Below are 14,423 nucleotides of genomic sequence, written 5' to 3'. Positions count from 1 at the left end.
TGTTTTACATCACTATGAAAATACAAGGTCAGTAAAAAATATCAACTTTTATCAATAGGTGAGTAACATTGTTTTGAAATTCAGACATACTTACCTTTTCTTTTGACTTTTTTTTGGAAGTTTGGTAAAAATAAAAAATTAAAATTAAAACTTATGTTGCCCTCCCTAAAATTTTTACAGTTCAAGCAAAAAATTAAAAGTATAATTTTTATCCAGAAATGTAATATAATCTGTTAAAAAAAATAAAAATATTATTACTGTTTTTTTCAAATATCTTTGAAAATTTAAAGTTTTGTTGGCTGAACAATAATTATAGTAAAATAGGTAATTACTCTTATGTTTTTCTCTAATTATAATATTGTTATATCTGTTTAAAATAAAACTGAATGAAAATATAATTTAATCCAACAGATTAATAGGATGCGGCATTCCATGGTTTCTTTTTGTAAGCTTCTGTGGATTCATCAATAAATAAATAGATATATGTTACAATTTATGAATATTCTTATTTGGTTGTGTAATATTAAACTAAGGAACTAAACTACTGTAATATAAGTTGAGTAAAAAATAAAAAGAAAGAACATTAATGAAAATTAAAAAAAACAAAAATATAAGTATTTCCCCTGTTAACAAATATGATTGCACGAAATTAAACTGGTTTTTTGGTACAATAATTAAGAGAAAAAGATGATAGAATACCATAAAAATTTTATGAATTAACCACTAGAAATGTTCTTAAAAATGTAACTGAGCAAATATATGAAAAACTTGAGTAAAATAAAAATATTTTTGATGTGCTTTTTTCAAAAGCACGTCAAAAGAATGGGTTTCTTTTTTTTACTTGACATGGATTTTACATAATTATGTTGGTCAGAAAAGTAAACAAATGAGTTTAAATTTTTTTTTAAATTTTATACTAGACTACTTATTAAAGTCTGGTATGTATAATTATCTATTATCATTAATTATCACATAATTATCTATTATTAAATATTAAACATAATTTCCATATAGTATAAGAATATTGTGTTTATAAATGTAACATGTTAAAAAATTCATGACTTTGTCGGAAGGAATGAAAGATAATTCTGTACAGTAATGAAGGAATAATGATGTACGACAGTTGATGGGTTAAATTATACCAAAATTGACAAAATACTAAGTAGTATAACATGCTAAAGAAATTCATGTTATTGGTTAATTTTATTTTTAAGTTTCAAGAAACTTAAAAAATCATGTTTGTAGGAAAAAAATCATGCCAAAATCTCTAAAAAATAAAAAAAAACAATTACAAAAAAACACACACGCACACTCATTCAGTTGAAGCAAGCAACATCATACCTTTCCACCTGGTCTATGTCAGAGCTGAAAACATAAGAAAAATAGTTTTGTTAATTATAAATCAATACCAAACTATTTTACCCAACACAATTAGATTTTAACATTAGTAAATAAGTAAAATATACCATGTTAATTTTAAAAAATGTAAAAAAAAATATATATATATTTTTTACGTATGTAAAACATATGAGCAAGTAAGAGATAACCCATTAGTACCAAATAGAGACTGAAAATAAAAGAGAGAAAAAAGTAAAAGACAATTTTGTTAAAAGAACAAAAATGAAAAAAACTGCACCAGTATAAAAATTATTACAATTACTTAGTACTACAATTCTTAGAATGTCTCAAGGTATTGTGATAATGACGTCATAAAAAAGCCTTATTTATTTTTATTTCAAGTGAACTGAAAAATTGTTCTCATTTCCACGGGGCGTAGAATACAAAACAAAACTGTCTGGTGGCGTCGTCTACGACGCTACCACTACCGACTTGTACAAGGACAACGATCACTAGTAGATGTCTAGACGGCGCGGCCCCCTGACGTAGCGTAAGATAGACTTGTCTAGTGTACAACGAGTCTAGTAGACGCTCCCCCTCCTTTACAATCATCTAGACTCATGACGATTGTTTACATACACGTATTCCTTTCATTACTTTATTTAAATGTTATACATTTACATTTAAAATTATATTATATAAAAGTACCGTAAAATATTTTATCTGTATGAAAATAAATATAAATTATTTAATAAAATAATAGTACAGATTTTTACTTTGATACGTGTTTAAAATAAACAGGATGAGATGTAAAATTATTACCTTCGATTACCTGTTATGAATACGTTTCAAAACGTATTGATCTTCTATATAGAGAAGTTAATTTTTGCATATAGTCACATTCTCGTTATTGCATTTTTTTTTAAATGCCTATAATTACTCAAGTAATATAAAACTTAAAATATTAAGCAATAGTTATAAATTATTATAAACAGAAACAAATTTAAAAATCTAAACCACCGGATTAGTCTAGTGGTTAAACTCGTCATCGCAAAATCAGACGATTTTCGAAGTCGAGAATTCTAAGGTGCCAAGTCCTTGTAAAGGCTATGGATTTGTATACCAGACTGTGGATACCGGTGTTCGTTGGTGGTTGGATTTCAATTTACCACACTGAAATCGCAAACCCACCCGTAAAACCTGCCAGGAAAATTCCAAGAAACTAGAATCGCTAAGTGTCGAACAGGACTTATGGCTAAATTTATTTATTTTTAAATCTAAAAAAATTAATTTCATCAAAACCTTTCTTAATAACTGTAATAATATTTTTTATTTTTTTATTTAACTCATTAATCGGTTAACAATTAAAAACTAAAACATTTATTTAAATATTTCACAATGTTACATATACATATTTAAATTTACTGCTTATTTATTTAGCACAGACGCGACAAAGTATTTTTTACGCATAAAAAAATAATCTTTTTAAAGTTTATTCCTGCGATAAAAATTTAATATATTTTTATTTTATAATTTAACGAATTTTGCTTGTAGATGACAGTTTTGAGTTGTTCCCTTTATTGTTACCATGTGAAACTACATAAGGTTTGCTCTAGCTTGAAATCTATGATTTTGTTATTAGCTTATAAACAATTAAACTAAGGATGTTATAAAATAGCATAATAAACTTATCTTAAAGGAAAAAAAATTGTAAATTCTATTAATATATTTTAGGAAAGCTTTACGAATTACTAAGTGTAAAAAAAGATAGTAACTTCGCACAATTTTGTTCTTTACAAAAACATACGTACGTAGAAGCAAGCATTTGCATATACTAAACAATTTAACTACGTCTAAATAATGGTATAGTATCAAAAATTATTGAATTTCCAATAAACGTCTGGACGATCCTTAGAATATATATATGTATAATGTCATATATGAAATGGTTCAAGCTTAAAAGCATAAGCCGAAATTTTCTAATTTGTATATATGATATAAAATTGTGTCCAGGTAATACAGTATTAGAAAAATCTATATTAAAATGAATGATTATTAGTCCAAAGTATAGGTTAATACATTTTTTAGGTAGATTTCATAAGAAATCTATCTACTGTAATGGGTACCATGATTGGACTTCAACATATCTTCGCGTATCACATCTCTCAGACCCCAAAACCACCGTCAGCCCAAAAGTTTATATATATATTTTTTTGTCTTCAGTCATTTGTCTGGTTTGATGCAGCTCTCCAAGATTCCCTATCTAGTGCTAGTCGTTTCATTTCAGTATACCCTCTACATCCTACATCCCTAACAATTTGTTTTACATATTCCAAACGTGGCCTGCCTACAAAATTTTTCCCTTCTACCTGTCCTTCCAATATTAAAGCGACTATTCCAGGATGCCTTAGTATGTGGCCTATAAGTCTGTCTCTTCTTTTAACTATATTTTTCCAAATGCTTCTTTCTTCATCTATTTGCCGCAATACCTCTTCATTTGTCACTTTAACCACCCATCTGATTTTTAACATTCTCCTATAGCACCACATTTCAAAAGCTTCTAATCTTTTCTTCTCAGATACTACGATCGTCCAAGTTTCACTTCCATATAAAGCGACACTCCAAACATATACTTTCAAAAATCTTTTCCTGACATTTAAATTAATTTTTGATGTAAACAAATTATATTTCTTACTGAAGGCTCGTTTCGCCTGTGCTATTTGGCATTTTATATCGCTCCTGCTTCGTCCATCTTTAGTAATTCTACTTCCCAAATAACAAAATTCTTCTACCTCCATAATCTTTTCTCCTCCTATTTTCACATTCAGTGGTCCATCTTTGTTATTTCTACTACATTTCGTTACTTTTGTTTTCTTCTTGTTTATTTTCATGCGATAGTTCTTGCGTAGGACTTCATCTATGTAGTTCATTGTTTCTTCTAAATCCTTTTTACTCTCGGCTAGAATTACTATATCATCAGCAAATCGTAGCATCTTTATCTTTTCACCTTGTACTGTTACTCCGAATCTAAATTGTTCTTTAACATCATTAATTGCTAGTTCCATATAAAGATTAAAAAGTAACGGAGATAGGGAACATCCTTGTCGGACTCCCTTTCTTATTACGGCTTCTTTCTTATGTTCTTCAATCATTACTGTTGCTGTTTGTTTCCTGCACATGTTAGCAATTGTTCTTCTATCTCTGTATTTGAACCCTAACTTTTTTAAAATGCAGAACATTTTATTCCAGTCTACGTTATCGAATGCCTTTTCTAGGTCTATAAACGCCAAGTATGTTCGTTTGTTTTTCTTTAATCTTCCTTCTACTATTAATCTGAGGCCTAAGACTATAAAGTATAGGGACAAGGGAAGCCTTGTCCCTATACTTTTCCTGAAACCAAATTGGTCTTCTCCTAACTGTTCTTCCACTTTCCTCTCAATTCTTCTGTACCGAATTCTAGTTAAGATTTTTGATGCATGGCTAGTTAAGCTAATTGTTCCGTATTCTTCACATTTATCTGCCCCTGCTTTCTTTGGTATCATGACTATAACACTTTTTTCGAAGTCTGACGGAAATTCCCCTTTTTCATAAATATTACACACCAGTTTATGTAATCTATCAATCGCTTCCTCACCTGCACTGCGCAGTAATTCTACAGGTATTCCTTCTATTCCAGGAGCCTTTCTGCCATTTAAATCTTTTAATGCTCTCTTAAATTCAGATCTCAATATTGTTTCTCCCATTTCATCCTCCTCAACTTCTTCTTCTTCCTCTATAACACCATTTTCAAATTAATTTCCTCCGTATAACTCTTCAATATATTCCACCCTTCTATCGACTTTACCTTTCGTATTATATACCGGTGAACCATGTTTGTTTGATCACTAGCATTCTTATATTTTCTACGTTCATCCATCAGCTGCAATATATCGTCTGAAACCCAAGGTTTTCTACCAGTTCTCTTTATTCCGCCTAAGTTTGCTTCTGCTGATTTAAGAATTTCCTTTTTAACATTCCCCCATTCCTCTTCTACATTTTCTACCTTATCTTTTTTACTCAGACCTCTTGCGATGTCCTCCTCAAAAATCTTCTTTACCTCCTCTTCCTCAAGCTTCTCTAAATTCCACCGATTCATCTGACACCTTTTCTTCAGGTTTTTAAACCCCAATCTACATTTCATTATCACCAAATTATGGTCGCTATCAATGTCTGCTCCAGGGTAAGTTTTGCAGTCAACGAGTTGATTTCTAAATCTTTGCTTAACCATGATATAATCTATCTGATACCTTGCAGTATCGCCTGGCTTTTTCCAAGTGTATATTCTTCTATTATGATTTTTAAATTGGGTGTTGGCAATTACTAAATTATACTTCGTGCAAAACTCTATAAGTCGGTCCCCTCTTTCATTCCTGTTGCCCAGCCCATATTCAGCCACTATATTTCCTTCCTTGCCTTTTCCAATACTTGCATTCCAATCTCCAACTATTATTAAATTTTCATCTCCTTTTACGCGTTTAATTGCTTCATCAATCTCTTCGTATACACACTCTACCTCATCATCATAATGGGCGCTTGTAGGCATATAGACGTTAACAATCGTTGTCGGTTTAGGTTTTGATTTTATCCTTATTACAATGATTCTATCGCTCCGTTTTGAAATACTCTACTCTCTTCCCTATCTTCTTGTTCATTATGAAACCTACTCCTGCCTGCCCATTATTTGAAGCTGAGTTAATAATTCTTAAATCACCTGACCAAAAGTCGCCTTCCTCTTCCCACCGAACCTCACTAATTCCTACTACATCCACACCTATCCTATCCATTTCCCTTTTTAAATTTTCTAGCCTACCAACCTTTTTTAAACTTCTAACATTCCACGCTCCGACTCGTAGAATGTTATTTTTTAATTTTCTGGTGACCCCTTCCTTAGTAGTCCCCACCCGGAGATCCGAACGGGGGACTAGTTTACCTCTGGAATATTTTACCTAGGAAGGCGCCTCCATCATTGCTATATGAAAATGCAGAGAGCCACATTTTCTTGGAAAAAAAGCAGCTGTAGTTTTCCATTGCTTTCAGCTGTGCAGTACTCAGAGGACTGAGCGATGTTGATATGGCCGTTTAAGTCATTCTGACTAACGCCCATAACAACTACTGAAAGAGCTGCTGCCCTCTTTCAGGAATCATTCCTTAGTCTCGCTCTCAACAGATACCTCTCCGATATGGTTGCACCTTCGGTCCAGCTACTCTGTATCCCTGAGCACTTAAGCCTCCTCACCAACGGCAAGGTCTCATGATTCATAGAGGAGGGGATACGTTTTAGGTTTATATATACATACGTTATATATAAACGTTTATATATATAAACCTAAAACGTTTCCCTGAAACAATTATTGATATGACCAATCCTTAAGACAAGGGATGACCAAAGATTTGCTGGAATTGTAAAAAGATGGGGCTTGTCGTATGCTAAATATGTGAACCTTTTTTCACATGCAATCATTGTCGTATTGAGTAAATTCAAAGTTTTTCTTAACTTTAAGGTGGAAATATTTTTTATCCTCTACTTAGCACCGGTAAAATTTACCTCCACCTTCCGGCGTGCCGCAAGGGATTTTTTATAATCACATTCTATCTTTACCTATGAGTTTTCCAATCAGTTTTCTATTAACACAAGAAAAAAGGCAGGCCTATGGCCCGCCGCGAAAATGTTCGATGGTTTATGTTTCATTACACATGATTTTGTTAAATGTTTTTTCCAACTGTAACTAAATAACGTTGAAAACTTTATGAATTTAGCTTACTAACAACAAACATTTTTTCAACGAAAAGCTTCAAAATCCTGAACATTTTTAGCCGTTTCTTGAGTTGTGATTTTTTAACACAGCTCCAACTCCATTGTTTTCCTTTTTTATCCCCAAAACACAAATATAATGTTAGATAGTTAGTATAAAGATGTATAAATCGTTCGAATGAATCAATCGTTCGAGAAGTATAAATCGTTCAAATGAATGAATCTCTCGTGCGCTGCGCGCAGCCGCCCGAGCAGCTAAAATAAAAATGTGAGCATATAAATCAAACAAACAAACCTACGCACCATCCTTTTTCATAGTAAAGATTTCTAATTTTATTTCATTAATTAAATTTAAAAAAAAAAATCAAAAGGCAAAATTAAAGAAATATGTCCTTTACCATTACCTTTCAATCCAACCTGAATTTTCATCAATTTGAAATGCAAGAAAATATAAATAAGTAATTTTTTTAACAGCCAAATCACTAATATTTTCTAATTTTCCTCGCCAAATTTGGGTGATTTTAAATCCAGGGCTTTTTATTTCCATTATTTTTAATTAAAAAAAAAAATGTATATATATTATTAGTATATCAAGGATGAAACGGTATTTGAAATATAATATTTTAATACAACTGCTGCAGAGAGAAAAACATTGGTAACGACCACGTAATAACAAACTCACAGGTTTTAGTGTTGTAATTATGGACTACTGCTCAAAACACAAGGCAACTGAAAGTCATTTTAATGTAAAAATTAAAATACATATCATCTGTAAAGAGTCAAGATATTTATTTACATTGTTTTACTTCCGAATATCTTTTTATTCGTTGATGTAATAAATTTTGTTCTTAATTATATCGATTTTTACTCATCTTATCCGAACGAATGTTCCTGTATTCGTAATTAAAAGAAAAAGCGTCTATTTCAAACTGAAGCAGGAATTATCTTAAAAAAATTTCGAAAATTGCAGGACCGACCGTTAGCTTAAAAATTGCTGAACTATGTTACAACAATAAATGAATATTAGTAACAAAGTCATAGTTTTGGAATATTTCTTTTCATACTTCTCATATAAGCGTAAAAACAAGTTAGGTACAAATTAGATAAAATTATAATAACTAGTAAACAATAGTAGTTATTGGAAATAGAACCATTCTCGATTCTTTTACTATTTTATTATGAAATGAGCTATTAAATTTCATAAATAGATTTCTATCTTTTATTTATTTTTGTCGATTGAATAACTCATCGGTAAACATAGAAAGAGACTATTAATATAGCCTTAGACACTTCTAGAAAGGTCCATTAGGCTGAGAATAACCTTTGAAAAATATACTACTAAATACAAGGAGAACTATTTTTCATGAATCGGCTACATAGAAATGTTTCTCCAAAATTGAAAAAATCCAATAGAATATAAGTAAAATATCATTAGTCCATTAGATTCATGGATGGAGAAGTGGTAACATTTGTTTTAAATTTAATTTGATTTTATTATTTTTTTAAATATATATTATATGAAATGTTCCAATAGAAGAAGAATAAAGGCTGACAACACAGTTGTAAACTTACAACTGTCACGCGGCCACAGCCGCGTTCCGGGAACGTCCTACATCTGTGGGTTGTTTCTGATGCACGGCTTACACACACATATACACGACTTAATTAAAAATTTTTATCATAAAATATAATATTTATTTAAATATAATATTTTTTCGCTTATTTAATTCAATGATTCTAACCACAGCGCGCGCGCACACACACACCGTATTTAATTCGCGTGGGTTTGTCAGTACTAGCGGCAACCATCGGCACTAATTAAACTAATGTAATTTCACAACTTACATGAAACAAATTTTGCTTGCACGGTCGGCAGACTGGTGTAGCCGCGAGGCTTAACTCACCAGGTACCTAGTCAACCGGACGATCGAGTTCGATACATAGTCAGATCGGGTTACGTTTGTACACATTAAATATTAATTTATTTAAGTCTACCGCTCACCCGTGATGTCAGAACATAGCAGTAGTTTAGAACGTTTTTGTTAGGAGTGCGATTTTCCAAAAATTATTTTTTAATTGTTAAAAAATGTGCCTAATAAAATTATTACCTTAATTAGGCGAAATTTTGAGATACTGAGAGTGACCTTGCTCTACAGCTTCACCTTCTTGACCTTTTATGTTGAACATTTAATGGCATCAATGCCTCACATATAAAAGTAATCTGACCAAGTTTGGTCAATATCGGTCCATTAGTTCTGGAGATATAAGGTAATTTAGAGAGCGAAACCGAACATACACAAGTACCTTGGGTTTCTTAGGTGCCAAAACGTCAAGAACTGGGAAAACTGCATATGCTCAATTTTACAGATTACAATACTTTCCCTTCTAAAGCTATAACTACATTTGTGGTTGGGGTTCAATTAAAAGTGGAATGGTCGGCCTGAATCGTACAAGACTATGCCTTTTTTACTTGTCATACATATCATCCTCATTTCACTGGGCCATGGGAGGTGTTGATAATTGTTTACTTTCTTGAACAGATTGAAATGTACACATTTGCAAGAAATAAAAAAAAATTAAGTATTTAATATTTAAATAGGTAGACTACTTAAATTAATTAGCATATTTCCTCTTCTTTTTTGTTAACTGAAATTAAAAATTTAATTTAAGAAATGATGATTAATTCTTGATAAATTTAATTTAATAAAAAAAAAAAAAAAAAATATGAAAAGAAGAAAGATTATTAATTACATAAATATTAAGATAATATTGCATACCAGAACTCACAAATCAGAATATATTTTTACTTAGGAAATAAAGTTACAAAACTTCGACAAGTTAGAGAAATACTTAAAGTAAGTTCAACCTTTAAGCAGAAAAGAAATTTGCTAATAGGTAATATTAAACATATATTTAGAAATCAGAAGAAATTTTTTAAAACTACTTGTATCGAATATAACAGATCATGTAAATGAATAAATTATGTATCTTATCATCTATAAATAAACTTTATTATTAATTTTAAGATAATTTAAAATAATAAATTGATATTATTAAACTATCATTTAATTAGATAAATATAACCGTTTGATAAAATTTTTCGTGAATAAGAAATAAATTGATAAGTCTGTTAGTTAATCAACCATAGTCGATTAATTTTCCAACGGAAGAAACTGTACTACTAGGGTAAAAAATCTAGAAGGTAAGGATTAAAATACAATAACAAATAATTAAAAATGTAGGATGTAATGAATATGCTAAAATTAAAATATTAATTTAATATAAGAAGGAATTGATAAGTGTATCATAATTCATTTTTTTCTTCTTTATAAAAAAAAAAAAACAAAACCAAAAAAAACACTTTTTTAGTCATTTTTATGAAGATTTTTAACATTTCAGTCTTCTAAAATATAAATAAAGATCTAACTAACCATCCATTAGAGTGAATGTTTCTTGTAATATCTGATTACAAAACAGATGATAACCAATTCCGTTGTGCTGTATAGTAGTTCATATTGGGTACGTTACCCTTCACTGGCCTACATTTCTGCAGACATCATTCCTTGGTACATAACCCCTGTACAATTTAAAAATCCACCTATAACTTCTGATGTGCGTAAAGTGAAGTGCATTGTAACTCATTTTCGTTTACCATTCGTTACAATGTACAAATAACTAAAGCTAATAGTGAACCGTTCATGTCACTACGGGCCGCATATGCTTTAGGAAATAAATACCGAGGTGTTAGTTGGTTAATACCCATGATTCCTGATCAGTTAATACCGCATGATATCTTTTTTCAAAGGATAAAAACTTTGCATCATTTATTTAAAATATTACCGGAAGGGTATCCGTCAGTAAAAATTCTGTTAAATTTAATTTGCCTAACCTCAGAAAGAAAAAAAATAGAAAAACAAGGTTTAAAGACAAAAAACAAGAGCAATGGTATATAAAAAAAATACTGAAATAATTCAAAACAATGATATACAATGTTTATTGATGAAAATAATTTATAATGAAATGTGTGAAAAATTTGACACGTGTTAAAATTATACAGTTCATATTTATTCGTTGTTTGAAAGTTAAAACACACACATACACAGATATATATATATATAGATATATATATATATATATATATATATATAAAACCGAAGTGATTTGTGAGTTTTACATATAAAATATGTACCTGTTATACAAATCCGTACACTTACGTACGTCTACATCACGCTGCTTTCTCCTGGTTACAATATACATTATGTTTTCTCTCCCGTATACACGGAGTGTAGTTGTGTGTACGAGCGTTTTTATATATATGAAAGGTTTTATGAGTTACAGATTTAACAGAACAGGTGCATAAAGGTTGCAAAAGTGGTTGTTGACAATTACTATTCATACATAACTATTATGACTAGGGCGATAATGTCTGGGTGGTTTCTCTAGCAATCTAGCCTCTACTTACAGACGCCCTACAAGTTAGTAAATTCTAGTAAATGCTGTATTTTACTATTATACGTATACTATAATATAGTGAGATGCTATCGTACAACAACAGTTGTCAGTTCGGTCTGGGTCAGGCAAGTCTGCCTATGACCAGAGTTTTTCGTGTAATTATAACGTAGACACGCTCTTCTGTAGACATATTAAATATTTATTTCTTGCTTCTTGGTACGATAGGTATAATTAATCTTCGTATGGATATTAAACTAGCAAGCAGTAACATAATATCTTATATATATAATTACAGATATAGATAATTTTTATCTGCTATTCAATTTCAACACAAGATCTCGAAATTTAATTTATAATTACATGTAAAATTTATAATTATACGCAATGTATTTTATCATTTATTATAACGAATACAAAAAAAAATTAGTGATTTCTGTCTCCCTAATTTATTAATAGTATTTAATTTTCTTTGAAGTCTTTTATTGTTTAAATATTTTTTTTTTACAGTATCATCAAATGCAGGATTCGATCTACTATTTTTTAGGTCATTCAACTTTAATGCTTATAAGAAATTTAACATGAATGACAAGTTACTTCTAAAATGGCACAGTTGTTGGAAAATATAACAGCATCCAATGCTGTTATCCTTTGATGACCCATGACTTATGCTTCTAAGATAAAGATGTAGCTTCCCGTTACGAAAGTTAAAAACATATGCGCGCTAAGTTTACTAAAAATTGCAGGTAATATTTAGCTTTAGACATTAGATTTTCATTCTGTTAACCTCGTGGATTGAATACACAATAAATAAATACAAAATCACAGAAACCAGTTCTTACTAACGCCTCTTGTATCTCTAGTACTTTATCATAACCATAAGAATGTTTTGAATAGTTGATGTATTAAAAAAAAAAAAAAAATTACAGTTGTACAAAAAAGTCTGGGTTTTAAAGCTATGTTTAATATCTCTTAATTTTTATTTCAGTAATTAATTGCAAATAAATTGAAATAGTTACTGGTAAGATATTGTAAAAATTGTAATCAAGTGAGTTACAAAATTAAAAAAAGGACATAAAAAGAAATTAACAATACAGTTTAACACATTTTAAGTACTTTTAACATTTTTATTTTTCCAAGCTATCTTTATTGAATTAAACAAATATTTACTCGAGTTAGAGGTTTTATAACTTTTTTTGTTATTAAATTTTGAATAATAATAAAAAAATTATTTTAAAAAATAGGCGATTTTAAAATGTGATTTTCATGAATACTTGTTTACTTAGTACAGAAACCCCACTGGTAATTATATTGAAGAAAAAAAATTTTAAACGGTTTTAAAGAAACAGAGGACTATTCCGCTCATTCGAGGTGCTACCCAAAAGTTCGGGGAATTCTACCATAAAAATAAAATAGCTTACCATAACTTTTTATTTCCATTGTCTCCTTCAAAGTAATCCCCTTGGGCATTGATACAGTGATCCCAGCGTTTTTCCCATGATTCCATTCATCCCTGGAAATTTGCAGGTGTAAGTGTTCGAAGCACGTTCTGCGTTTCTTCCTGAATTTCCTCAATTGTGTTAAAATGACGGCCTTTCAATTGAAATGTTATTTTCGGAAAGAGAAAAAAGACGCACGGGGCAAGGTCAGGCGAAAAGGGTGGGTGGGGAATCACTACCGTCTTTTTGGAAGCCAAGAAATTCGGAACGGCTAGTGATGTGTGCGTGGGTGCGTTGTTGTTATGGTGCAGAACCCAGCTGTTGTTACCCAACAGATCTGAACGTTTGCGCCTAATGCTTTCACGTAACCGTTTCAAAATTTCACAATAGAACATCCCATTGACAGTTTGACTAAGAGGAATAAATTCCTTATGAATAATGCCTTTGATGTCGAAAAAAACAATCATCATGGACTTCACGTTGCTGCGAACTTGGCGTGCTTTTTTTGGCCGCGGTGAACTTGGCGACTTCCACTGCGACGACTGCTGCTTAGTTTCAGGAACATACCCGTAAACCCATACCTCATCACCGGTTATGATGTTGGAGATGAAGTTAGGGTCATCTCTTGCTGAATTTTTCAATTCACTACAGAGAGCTACGCGATTTTGTTTCTGGTCGCTGTTCAACAGTCTCGGTACGAATTTTGCAGCAATGCGTCTCATGTTCAAGTTGTCTGACAAGATGCGTTGCACGGACCCATATGACATTTGTACGATTGCACAAACATCATGGATTGTTTGTCTACGATCTGCAACAATAGCCTCTCGCGATTTTTCCGGTGTTGCGCTTGTTGGTCTTCCTGAACGCTCATCGTCATCGACTGTCATTCGTCCATCTTTGAATCGTTTGTACCACAAAAAAATTTTACTTTTAATCATAGCATTGTCACCAAATTCTTCCACAAGCATGCGATGGGTTTCTGCACCAGTTTTTTTAAGCATGAAGCAAAATTTGATGCAGGTTCTTTGCTCTTTAAAATCTGCCATTTATAACTTCGCCGAAGCAGCAAAACACAACGTTACACAACCGGCACCAAAGTCAACAATGCAGCCTTTCACCGTCACAGCTGTTGGAACACTGATTCACTAAGAGTACTGTTAGCCACATCTAGCGGCAGCAGGTCGTACCAGCTAAGGTTCGTGCGCGAAATTCAAATTCCCCGTACTTTTGGGAAGCACCTCGTGTATATATATATATATATATATATATATTAAAGACCGTCCAAGCCTTATTTTTTAGCAAATGTACTGATCTTTTAGTTCAAAAAGATTAATATTGTAAAAACTGATGGTCCCTGTAATAGGTTTATTCAAGAAAACATAAGCATCCAATTTTTTAAACATGAA

General features: G+C 31.1%; 1 protein-coding gene across 1 annotated transcript in view; it reads right to left on the bottom strand.

Moving 5' to 3' along the window:
* LOC142318120 (uncharacterized) overlaps positions 1-14,423 on the bottom strand; it is a 55,838-nt gene that overhangs the window by 23,189 nt on the left and 18,226 nt on the right. Inside the window, exon 3 of the mRNA XM_075354661.1 lies at positions 1,342-1,365. Within this exon, the coding sequence (XP_075210776.1) occupies positions 1,342-1,365 (24 nt within the window). The remainder of the gene's footprint in view (positions 1-1,341; positions 1,366-14,423) is intronic.

Source organism: Lycorma delicatula, chromosome 1, assembly GCF_047948215.1.
Source record: "Lycorma delicatula isolate Av1 chromosome 1, ASM4794821v1, whole genome shotgun sequence".
NCBI lineage: Eukaryota > Metazoa > Arthropoda > Insecta > Hemiptera > Fulgoridae > Lycorma > Lycorma delicatula.
This window is presented reverse-complemented; position numbering and strand designations above follow the sequence as displayed.